This window comes from Colias philodice, chromosome 26 (genome assembly GCF_061535455.1).
Source record: "Colias philodice isolate Cphi_HAF_F1 chromosome 26, ilColPhil1 Martin Lab GWU primary, whole genome shotgun sequence".
Taxonomy (NCBI): Eukaryota; Metazoa; Arthropoda; class Insecta; order Lepidoptera; family Pieridae; genus Colias; species Colias philodice.
Genome location: NC_143111.1, coordinates 6,876,976 through 6,889,813, shown reverse-complemented (window position 1 = coordinate 6,889,813; position 12,838 = coordinate 6,876,976). Strand labels below are relative to the sequence as shown.

At 37.0% G+C, this 12,838-nt stretch overlaps 1 protein-coding gene across 9 annotated transcripts in view; it reads right to left on the bottom strand.

Moving 5' to 3' along the window:
* Positions 1–731: 731 nt before the first annotated feature.
* Hipk (Homeodomain interacting protein kinase) overlaps positions 732–12,838 on the bottom strand; it is a 116,174-nt gene continuing 104,067 nt past the window's right edge. For 5 of the 9 annotated variants that reach the window (XM_089711436.1, XM_089711442.1, XM_089711438.1 and 2 more), the window contains exons 15-24: positions 12,308–12,510; positions 11,624–11,689; positions 10,616–10,723; positions 9,402–9,574; positions 8,384–8,601; positions 7,739–7,915; positions 6,155–6,232; positions 5,609–5,778; positions 5,117–5,209; positions 732–4,401 (exon numbers count right to left, since the gene is read on the bottom strand). In XM_089711436.1, the coding sequence (XP_089567562.1) occupies positions 4,254–4,401; positions 5,117–5,209; positions 5,609–5,778; positions 6,155–6,232; positions 7,739–7,915; positions 8,384–8,601; positions 9,402–9,574; positions 10,616–10,723; positions 11,624–11,689; positions 12,308–12,510 (1,434 nt within the window). In that variant the 3' untranslated portion in view covers positions 732–4,253. The remainder of the gene's footprint in view (positions 4,402–5,116; positions 5,210–5,608; positions 5,779–6,154; positions 6,233–7,738; positions 7,916–8,383; positions 8,602–9,401; positions 9,575–10,615; positions 10,724–11,623; positions 11,690–12,307; positions 12,511–12,838) is intronic. The other 4 variants (XR_016317762.1, XM_089711440.1, XM_089711443.1 and 1 more) reach the window with 4 other exon arrangements.

Here is a 12,838-nt window from a genome sequence, read left to right as displayed (position 1 = left end):
AAATCGTACTTTAATTAGGATTGAGTATGTACACGTATTCTATGAATATTCGTTTGACAATTTTGTATTTAAAACGTTCGTGATGTACTAAAGTGCGTTAAGATAAATAAAAAAATATTTAAAACAGCCACGACAAGTAACTCGCATTTACGTGTTGTGTTACGATTGATATAATAATTAATAAGTAGAATTAGCGTCATTCTCTCGATTCCACACAATAATTACAGCTATGTTTAAAACTTTATCCATATTATAGTTATAGTTCTCAATAATTTAATCAGTTCAAAATATAGAAGTACATTTAGTAAATCGTGTCTTTATAGCTTGGAACAGATGACTGTGCATAATTCAAGTAGTATTTTATATGGAAAAATCTCACGTCCGGTGCGGATTGTAAGATCTAGACGTTGATTTGCGCTAAGTACATCTAAACTAGAGGTCTATGGGTCTACAAGGGACGAACGGAGATCTACAACAATTAGCAAACAAATAATAATGATTATTGTCTGACACTGGGTTATTGTCTAGACAGCAGCTCTGGCGCGGTGGCCACACTATTGACTATAGAATGCACGCGGCGGGACTCGATCGGTCACAAACCAAGCATTATCTTCTATTATATTCAAAATTTCGTTTCTAAGCCATCGGCACCTCAACTAGACAGGCCCAAAATAAAAATAACAAAACCAATAAAAAATAAAGGAAAGGGAGAAAAAAATAAAAGTAAAATAAAAAGGGGTATTTGGATGTTTATTTACAATTCTCTCATAATAACTATGTGATTATTAATGAAGATAAAACCTTAAGCAACATCAGTGCTAGCCCCTGATCACCCACACTTACTTACGTTAGTGGTCACTCGTGCCACAAGGACTTACAATCTAGACATAAAAACGTAATATACCCATTATTCAATATAGCTTTCGGCGCGTACCGTCGGTACATGTTAAAATGTTAACTTAAATCACTAAAACTACAGTTTCACCGGCCGTTAACGATAAAATACAAGTTCGGAGCGATCACAGTAGGCCTTGCGCGCGCGCATCATACGCGTTACATTTGACTTACATAGGGCTTTGTACATCGGTTACATACGATTTAATAATTATTGTCGAAATAACGTTAAAACCAGAGTGCGTCTACTTGTTACGGTGAAACTCGGTCGCTCTGTCCCGTTTGTGTGCGAACGCAATCCCATATACGAAAATGAATTTCTATTATCAACTTATTGCAACAACCCAAAATTTACATTTCCATTCACTAAATCACAGAAGCCGTCGGACAGGCGTGTGCGACTGTTAGCGTGCCCCATATACAAAAACGTTGACTACATAAGCGATACAATTCACTATAAAGAAAAAAAATCCATAATAAACAGTCCATTTTACATAATAACCCAAAGCTCCGATACGGCTAAATTACAATAATTATATGAAAACGATACGCACGCTTATATAATATTAAAAAAAAAATGAGGGCTATATACCGTTCGTGCACATCGGAGATCATTGACTAAGCCTCGCGCGAGGACAATCTCTCTACTATTACATATTTGTAGGAAAAACTCATAAAACACGCAATTTGTTTAGCAATACTGTCAACTGAGTGAAAAACATACTAGTGAATATATCTCGTTATAATAAGAATAGAATAAACAGAAAGAATTTATAGTTCAAAGGAAATTTTAAATGAAACGTAAAAATAAACCAAAAGCGTGTTATATGATTATAAATTAAAACATAAGCATTGCAAAGATCAGACAAATAGCCGTGAGCGTAATTGGTTTTTGTACGCATTTTGAGTTATTTTTCTTTGAAATACACATCATATTTCAGAAAAAAGTACAGCCATTTCTGTGATCGACACAATGCTTAGATACACGAAAAATAATAAAACTACAGTAACTAATAATTAAAAATTACAATGAATTATTGTCAGGCAGCAAGCTACAACATAATTATTTGTTTAAAACAAAATAGTTTTGGTGGTTATTACAACTAGGTTTATATTTTTTATTTGATTGTTTTTTTCTTTAATAATACTTAATGTAAAAAAATGAAATTAAAAACGACTCTATTTATATAGGAAATAATGATAAAAATTGACAAACATATGTTACTTAAACGATAAACATACGCTAGGCGGCTGGTGAAGCCAAAAATTTAATATACTTATAAATTAAAGTTTTTATAAAATTTAATTGTATTATTTGTATCATTTGTAGTAGTATATATATAAAACGGGCCTGTCTGTTTGTTACACCCAGTCACAGTACACGTTACAAATTAGCAAATTATAAGAAGCGTCAAGATTATCATGCGAAACGGTCGCGTTTCGACGAAAAATAACAAAAAAATACATTTTACACGAATCTTTGAAAAACCACCATCAATATGTTCCACGAACAAAAGTCACTGAAAACCAGCAAATACTTAAACACTCCTTTACGCCATAAGCATTGTCTCACTAAAACTTAAACCATCAAAGTGAAAATGTATTTTTTCATTATTAAAAGTCAAAAAAGCGGCCATCTTGCATCGTACAATAAAAATAAAACCATGAAATCCAATTCAATCTACCTAACGAATATACAAGTGTTACCTACACGATAAAACTCTTAAATAACATATAATATTGAATCTAACGGCTAGACAATAGTAATAAATACTAATCCATCACCGCATACTACACATATTAATATCTACAGAGAAAAAACATTTTATTTACGATTAATACGACAATATATTAATTAAAAAACACAGCATCGATTACAGATGGACCTAAACTACATGATATGGAACGTAAGATCGCATACCTCAAGCGAATCCTCACTATAAAAAATAAAATAAAAATAAAAATCATATAATTGACAAATCACCACGTAAAAAGAAACCTAAACGTTCAGTACAGACATCGACACATGTTAATAAACACCCCAACAAATTTGGTACAGACACTAATTCCTACGATAAAACATTAGTAAATGCAACCTACTCGCCTAACTCCAAAGGAAATAAATTTACAATTTAACATTATACATAATATAGTACTGTGCCGCGGCGGTGGGCGGCGTGTTCGTGTGTTTGTTCCACTGTACCCGCCCACCGGCGCGACACACACCGATATACATTTCACTAGCAACGCGTATACTTTAAGAAATAAAGCGTCTAACCTAATACACCGATAATGATGCGGTTCGCGGCGATTACACACGTGTACATCGCCATATAATTTAAATCTAAACTCGACGCTTCAATTCAACGTCGAGTTTCGATTTAAACGCTTAAAAATACAAACAAAAATAATAAAACAGTTTAAAAATAGCGCTTTTGACGGTTACAATAAATCTGTCAAAATGTTCACAGAGAAAAATTATAAGGAACCGTGCGAAGTCGCGTCTCTACACACTAGTCATAAGATTTTGGGTTAAAAAAATTGCAGTGTGATATATAATAAACTCCATTAGTTTGCCGCTCGGCGTCGCTTGCGGTCGCGCAATATCCAACCATATTAGTTGCGAACGCAAGCGACGCGAGCGCACGTAAAACAAATCATTCTGTGAATACCAATCAAAAATCAAACATTATATTCCATTGGTATCCAAATACAAAAGAAAATATTCGCGCCGTCTCTTATTTCAATATAAAAGAGCGAGACGGCATGATAAAATCAGTTTCAACTCGTATTCGTAATCACTGATCAATGATGACGTCACATACGCGTGGAGACATTGCCTCTATAGACGATTGATCATAAATAACATAAAATAATAAATCAGTTATGAATATTTAAAATCGTAAACTATAATACATGTCGCGGACACTATCAAAATGTCTCCACATTAAATAAAAACAAATTAAAGTTCAATAATCCCGCGTTCGTGATCACGTGGTCACGAGCGGCGATATATCTCGCTCACGGTCACATTAATTCTTCACGGTCACTCCGTACACCTTGACCGTGTTGATCCTTGCGCGTTCCATTGTGACGTTACGCTGTCGTAAATTTTATGTCATGACCATTTTCCAAATGGATACTTTATAATTTCCTTCACTTCGTTCCCTGACGTTCACACATAGTATCCAATATCCATGCGGTCAAATCATGTTGAGTATTGTTTCCCAATAGAGTCATGACAGCTGTTCACGGTCACCACATAACTTCAGACGCTCGCGGTCACCACTTCACTTCAGCCACTCACGGTCACCACTCCCCGCTCACGGTCACCACCCCGACCCCCACTAGACCCGGACTCAGTCCGTGTACCACAGGTGCTGGTGCGGGTGCTGGTGCACGAGGTACGTGGGGGAGTAGGGCTGCAGGTAGCCGGGCAGCCGCGCGCCGCTCGCGTGGTGAGCGGGCGGTGGGCCGCCAACGCCGCTCACGCCGCTTACGCCGCCGCTGGAATTGGATAAAAGCATGATAAGTATTTATTTATACATTATTTATTTATACAAAAAAAGTATGTGGTATTTTATTGAGATATATGTAATACTAGCTTTCCACCCGCAGCTTCACCCGCGCAGTCAAAGAAAAACCCGCATAGTTCCCGTTCCCGTGGGATTTCCGGGATAAAACCTATCATATTTCCCGGGATAAAAAGTAGCCTATGTCCTTTCTCGGATATCAAAATATCTCTATACCAAATTTCATGCAAATTGGTTCAGTAGTTAAGGCGTGATTGAGTAACAGACAGACAGACAGAGTTACGTTCGCATTTATAATATTAGTATGGATGTATATGGTAATTTGAAGTAAATATCACATGAATGTGGGTAAAATGCAAATGAGGTATAAAAGGCAAGATTAAAATTACAACTTGCCTGCATATTGTGACATTATTAATTATTATGTAATAAAAACAATATTTATAGTATTTTATAATATACAAACATAAATCGATCAATCTCAAAATTAGATTTTAAATAATAATTAATGAACGTTAACAAGCAAATTATTTAGTTTATTTTCTCCTTCTCTCTATATATTATGTATCAATTAAATAGAAATCAATTCTTCTTTCCTTCAAAAAAATTTAGTGACCATTTTCAAGAGAGCGACAGTTAAACATTTATTTTTAGTTAAAATAGTACTAGTACAAAAATAAATAACTCACGTGTGATAGTGATACGTGGGCACGTATAGAGGCGGCGGTAGATATCCCGGAGAGACGCCCCCGGGCGGGGACAGCACACCGCCACTACCACTCCTGGAAAACATACATACGTTTACATTAGTTAAATATTTAAATTAAATTATGAATTTTGGACTAGAAAATGTATTATAGTTCCCTGCTGAAGTAAATTCATAATGTACGAAATTTTTCCTATAAAAGAATCGATCTGTAAAACAAATTCGTAGGGATTGCGTTTTTGAGATTACATTTATTGTATAACCACACAAGTGCTTGTAACAAATGTAAAATAACTCTTTTTAGGTGTGCTTCATTATTTTCACTTTGACAAAGTAAGAAGTTTTTTGTCCCTAAATTGTATGTTATTGTCAATCATTTTCATAAAGATACACTTTTTAAATTATTTATAATATATAGCACAATGATCTCGGATAAAGTTTACTTCAAAAAAGCACTGTAAAGCTAGTGACTCACTTGTAGTGCGTGTGCGGGTGGTGGTGCCACGCGTGTTTGTGGTTGACGCCCATGTTGCCCGCCATGCTGTTCACTCCGCTCACTCCGCTCACCGCGCTCACTCCGCTCACTCCGCTCACCGGGTTCACGCCGCTCACGCTAGCCGGTATGTAATCGCGACAACCGCCGCTCTGGAAATATCATTTAATGTTAAAATTTATGTTAAAGAGTTGGAAATCCGGCTCGAAGGATCAAAAATGAAACAATAGTTTATTGTTTCAAGTAATACAAATAACATAGGAGATAAAAATTTCAGAGGATTTTACAATTAGGTGGTATCATTGGCAAATAATCATTAGAAAATATAAGGCCGCTTTCACATCTTGAAATTATAATCTATTTCAATTATGTCAGTAAAAATGGCATAGTCATACGTCAAAATAAGGTATCAGGGTACTATTAACAAATCATTTAACTAGACTTTTGTATATATATATATATATATTACTTTGTCATTAAATCCTTACAAGTTATTTAATAATAAATAAATCGTTAAATCAAACTTACACTATCTCTCTTGTTATGCTGAGTGGGCACATACTGATTACACTGATAGTCGTTCGTTTGACGCACGTTGCCCCCGTTCTGAAAATAATTATATCGTTGAAACAATGCTTAAATATAATAATTCATATTTTTAGGCACACATTCCACATGTTTCATCATTTAGTCACTTATGTAATACGCAATTTGTTTTTAATTTTTTTACTATTAGCCCAAATTTACTCAAGTTTCCCTTGCATCTTTCTCCTGACTGTAACAAAGATGTACAATAAAAAGAAAATTTGCGGTAAAGGTCCTGCTGTTTATGCACGATTTCGAGACCAAGAAAAAATAGGCATTAATTTCAATATAATATGACCTTTGTTCGTAATAATCTATACATCTATACAAATATTATAAAGAGGAAAGGTTTGATTTTTTGTTTGTTTGTTTGTTTGTATGAATTGAATAGGCTCCGAAACTACTTGGCAGATTTGAAAAATTCTTTCACTGTTGGAAAGCTACATCATTTCTGAGTGACATAGGCTATATTTCATTTTCAAAAAAAATAGGCATCCTTACTAAAATTACGATAACGTAATCCAAGGTGTGAAAAAAATATCAAAAAACTACCTTACATCGCGTGCGCTGCGAAAACTATTGATGATAGAACAAAATGATATACTACATTTTTTTAGAACACACCATTATCTACAAAAAATCAGCGGCAGCATATCTCTAACTATTACAGTCATGTCACAATAAGCGTTTTTTTATTGAAAAAAAGAAATTAAAATACCACCGCTACAAAAAGCTCTTTATTTGTACCTTGGTATTAACCCTTATCAAAATAAACGATGTATTATTTAAGACTGCTTCAATATCTTTATATTACTTTTTGAATTATTCGATTCTGACAATCCATTCAAAAGATATCACGAGTTAAAAAAAAATTAAAAAATAAACTGTATTCGGCTAGCTATGCGTTGTAGGCGTCACTCGGGCAGGGGTACGGGAGGGGGGTTAAGATCACGAAATAAACTTGCCGCGCGGCTTACTCGCGCGGTCGGCTCCCTACGTGATGGACGTGTGCGGAATTTACGCTTGATAATAATTCGTTTAGTAAGTAACTAAACCGATTTAAAAAGTTCTTTTCAGAACTAAACCCATTTATATAAAACTAGCTTCCGCCCGCGACTCCGTCCGCGCGGATGTCGGTCTTCGCGTGGATGGTTTATTTCTCCATTTTGAGTAACTCTGACAATGACATCTTATAAATATCTATTGGACCCAAATACGGCTAGGCCTATAATAATACGGAACGTGTATTCGCGGTTCTACACTCTACAGAACAACGTCTATGGATAAAACTGAAGAATTAAGATTAATTTTTTTTCTACGTATTTTTCCAGGATAAAAAGTATCCTATTTTACGCCCAGGATAATAAGGTATAATTATACCAAGTTTCATCGAAATCGAACCGTCAGTTTTCCCGTGATGCCTTCACATACAGACAGACAGACAGACAGACAGACAGACAGACATTTAATGCCCGTGCGAAGCCGGGACGGGCCGCTAGTATATATATAATTTAATAAAGTACATACATTGTAATGCGGCTCGTGGTGCGGCTCGTGCTTGGCCGCCGCCTCCTGCTGCGCGAGCGCAAGCAGCCGCTTCTTTTGGCTCTGCGGTGTCGCTTGCGCGGCGCTCGCTTGCCGCTGTTGCTGTTGTTGTTGTTGTTGTTGCTGTTGCTGGTGCTGCTGTTGTTGTTGCTGTTGTTGCTAAGGGAGTTATACAATTATCAATTAAAAACCTTGAAATATACCTTGTTTTATTAATATGGTTGAAAAAATAGGTTTTTAATGTTAAATACATATTTGGCAAAAACCCGCCTGACGCTACGCATAACACGTTTGAAGAAAATAAGGTTTTTCCGCATAGATTGAAAAATTTTGCATCATGTTTATCCTAATAAATGTGTTTTCCAGCATTTAAAAATTTAAATTTCATTTTTAGTGCGAAAAAGTAATAAAAAAAAATCATTTAACCAAAGCAAACAAACTAGACCGCGGTTTACGTAATACGTGTCTATTTTGAAATTACCCAATACGTGTCTATTTTGAAAACCCATCTCCTTTAAAAAAAATTTCACAAAACATTACGTCTACTTTTCTAACACATCAAAATTTTAAAACCAAATAAAAAAAGAATCACAAAAACATCTATAAAGATGCAGTGACGTCACTCACGTGGTGGTGCTGGTGGTGCTGCGCGTGGTGGTGGCACGGCTGGTGGTGCGGCGCGTGCGGCTCGTGCTTCACGTGCCGCTCGTCGCGCGCGCTGCAGATCACGCCGCCCGTGCCCGTGCCCGCGGTACCCGTGCCCGTGCCCGTGCCCGTGCCCGTGCCCGCGCTCGACGTGTTCGCGCTCGCCCCCACGCCCGCTTGGTTCGGGCACTCGCCGCTACCTGGGAGCATAAAACAAGAAGATGATGATTTGAAGATTATTCTTGTTAATTTTTTTTTTTATTTTTTGAAGTGAAACAAACTTCTTTATCGGGGTTGGAAAAAAATTTAATGTAACATTTTTTCGTTACGCGTGACATTTTTCCGTTACGCGCCATCTTTTTCTTATCCCTACCATGCGTGATTTGACGTATTTCTGTAAAGTTGCATATAGTAAATTATTTTTTGAAAAATAAGGTCATAAAGTCAAAGTAAGTCTTACGTGTGTACACGCACACATTTTTTTTTTTCATTTTAAAGTTAATAATGTATCGTGTCGGTTGCAGCGTGCTCAAGATGTGACATGTTCATGTAAGGTATAATACGTAGGTTGTTTAGCGTGTAAAGGGTAAGATGCGTAATTTAGCGTGTTGTGTGCAACGTTAAAAAATAATGTTTTGTGTGAGGTAAGTATAGTGTACATTGTAGTGTCCCGTGTGAGATGTAGTGTGTGTATGTACAAGTGTATAGTATACAGGGTGTGTCGTACGTAACAATTGTACTAGCTGTAGAGTGTGCAGTGTGAGGTATATCGCCGGTACAGCCTGAAAATCAGCGCTGCTTTTGTGCAGCATTTTGCTGAGGTTGTATCCGTAAATTTTGTAATGTTTTTGGCTGTTTTTTTTTTTTGGCAATAAATTTCTTTTCTTTCTTTCTTTGTATATATAATGTGTGTGTATGTATGTATGTGGTCACCTCTGTTGTCATGCAGCCGGTATGTGTTAGGTGTAGTGTATGTATGTATGTATGTATGTATGTGTACCTCTGTTGTCGTGCGGCCGGTGGGGCTGGCGCTCGTCGTCGTCGCTGTCGCTGATGGTGATGACGGACACTGCGGGTGATGGCGTGTCGCGGATGGTGATGGTGTGTGCACCACCTGCACACGGGCCGCTATCCCACGTGGGAACCGTGCCGTTGGCGACGTTAGATCGGATGCTGGGGACAACAAATCAAAATGTAGCGGCTTTATATATTTCGGATAGCGGAAATGAAACAACGGATTGACAACCTCTTTATATTGGAGCCAATTTACGACTGAAGTACAATTAGTGACACAATACATATTAATGTTATATGATGCCTGACAAAAGTTGTATAAAGCTTTTATAAAAAACTGTTTAAGAGGGAGAAGAATCAAATCAGTGACGATAGCGCGGATACTGGGGATATCAAATCAAATTTTGAATTCAAATGTTGTTCTATACACTATTCTGACAAACGTGCAGGAGGAATACGAGAATCAAATCAAATGTTGAATTCAAAATTTGTACTAAGTATACACTATTGTGACAAATATTTATGAGGAATATGAGAATCAAATCAAATGTTGAATTCAAATGTTGTTCTATAAGTTATTATGACAAATGTTTAAGAAGTATACGAGAATTAAATCAAGTGATGAATTTAATTTTGTTTTTACATCAAAAAAATTATTACGGCAAAACAGATCAATTTATTTGTGGTTGATATACAGATTGATAAACTGTGTATGAATACACACAAGCCAATATAACAATTATAATTACATAGTAAAGAATTTACTTGTCAAACAACAAACTATATTCATGAAGATTCTACAGTTATAAAGTACTAGCTTTCCGCCCGCGGCTTCGCCCGCTTTGTCTAAAACATAATAAATTATTTACTAAAACCTTCCTCTTGAATCACTCTATCTATTAAAAGAAACCGCATCAGAATCCGTTGCGTAGTTTTAAAGATTTAAGCATACATAGGGACAGAGAAAGCGACTTTTTATACTATGTAGTGATGATACAGGTATAAGTGCTGGTCGCGGAAGAATTCTAACAAATACCCGCGGCCCCATCATTAAAGCGGCTCGACGGAACACAGTGGGGTTTTAGTCGGTAAGAATCCGACATAACCCACGGCTCCTTCCCCGGAGGCCGTGGGTATCTATGCAAGATTTCCACACTATAAAAAAAAGGTATAAGTGCTATAAATAACAAATAAACTAACGCATTATCATGTTGCTGGTGCCTCCTGGAGGGCGGCGTGCCCTCCTTAACCCGCTTCTTGACCGGCGACAGCTGAGTCGGCTCCTTTTTGCCGCCATTGCTCGCCATACTGGAGATTATTACATGATATTATTAATTATGTGTATTATTGTTAAGTGAAACTCCTTTAGGCAGGTTGAGAGTAAAATTTCAGTCGCGACAAAGCAATACCGCCACGTCAAGGAGATCTATCAGATCAATATAATGAAACATTCAAAGTTCCGTATGCTACGATCAGACGGATTGTATAAATGATTTAATTAATTCAGTATCCATCAAGAAATGGTATAGAAATCAGCGAAAAATAATAAAGATAGTGGTTAAGGAATGCATTTGATACAATATTATAATGAAAGCAAACAAAAAGACACAGCAATATTGGTTGTTTAGGTTTTGAATTAGAAGTAAAAGAAGAATTAATGTAGGTTAATTTACATTCATTGATACAACATGGTTTTGAAACGTTACGACGAAAATGAAATAAATATGGTAGAAATGTTTAATTTCTAAGTGATATTCTTTCACCACCTTGTTTGGTGAAAAATATCACTTGGAAATTACTATTACGACTAAAGTGGCAAATCTTATAGCTATGTACAAAATAGTTACAAACTTTCAAATTTGTAACTTTTATTTCTGGACATAGCAGTCTTATTATGTCAATTCATAGCGTTATTAACATAACAAGTGATAGTCTTTTCGACAATCCTAATATGAGAAGAAGAAGCCCTTTACGTGCCTTTAAGAGTAAAAAAAAATTATCTTGTGTTACGCAACTCAAACCAAAAAAAAATTATAAAAAATTTATCAGCCCTAATGTGAGGGGTGCATAAATAAAAAACTAAATCAGTGGCAGCCCTATCATGTTAAAATGTATTTTCAGGGATAAACATCGAAAGCAGTGGCAGCCCTATCACGTAATCATGTAATGTGGGGGGTGGGCGGGGGTGGGGGTGTGTGCGTGTCGCACCTGTAGTGTTGCGGCGGGTGGTGCGGCTGGTAGTGCGCCACGCCCGACTGCTGCTTCGTCGATCTGCTGACAACCACTCACTTTTATACCATATTATTCTAATTTACTTGCTATTTTGTTATGGCTAGGGGCGTTAGTTTTGTTCATGTGATCGTTTTTTTCTAGCCTCTGGAACAGGCCTTAAATCAGATACACTTCTTACAGACGGTACGGCGTTTTATATAATTGCTCATATTGATTTATACCATTAAACCATCTATAAAACTCTGTACTTCAAGGTCTGCAAATGTTTGTATTGCATATCAGTATTTTTAACAAGTATGAATGTTGGTGCTTGTGCGAACTTACGTTTCTATACACGCATAATATACATTCAAAATATGTATACGGATTTCAATATTTGTATTGTTAACAACTTTGTATACGTAAACGTCGTTCCCCTATCTACAAGCGTGCGAGTGCGTATACTTTTAAAAATATTGATATACGCGTCTATTTGCACGTACACGTACGCATTTAACGTGCACGTGTCCTATATACACGCACCTTCTACGTGTGTACGTGCGTATTATATCCTAATACATTTGCGCACCCACATAAGTGTCTACATAGTATACGCAGCGCGTGCTCGTGTGCGTACACACACACACACACACACACACATACACATGTGTATATACGCACCTCTTGTGCGGATGGTGGTGCAGGTCCCACACGTCGGGCTCGGGCAGCGGCGCGGGCTCCACGATGAGCGGCGCGCGCCACTCGCCCACGTCACCCACGCCCACCCCGCCCACGCCCACGCCGCCCACGCCCGTGACGCCGGCCACGCCGTGCTGGTGGTGCGCGGCCGCGGCTGCTGCTGCTGCTGCCGCTAGCTGCTGCACCTGGAATATGAACGGAGTGTTTTAATACTGTGACATAGCTATAAACATTTTGACATGACTGTGAGGTGGTAAAATACCATAGTTATTATTGAACAGATTGTCATCTTCTTAGAGCAAAAACTTTGCGCTAAAACAGTTAACAAAATGATAATCGTTAATGAGTCAGTCACTTCAATATAATAGGTAGATTGAATCTATACTAATATTATAAAGCTGAAGAGTTTGTTTGTTTGTTTGAACGCGCTAATCTCAGGAAGTACTGGTCCGATTTGAAAAATTCAATTTATACAATAAAAACATCAATTGAAAAAATATTACCATAAAACAT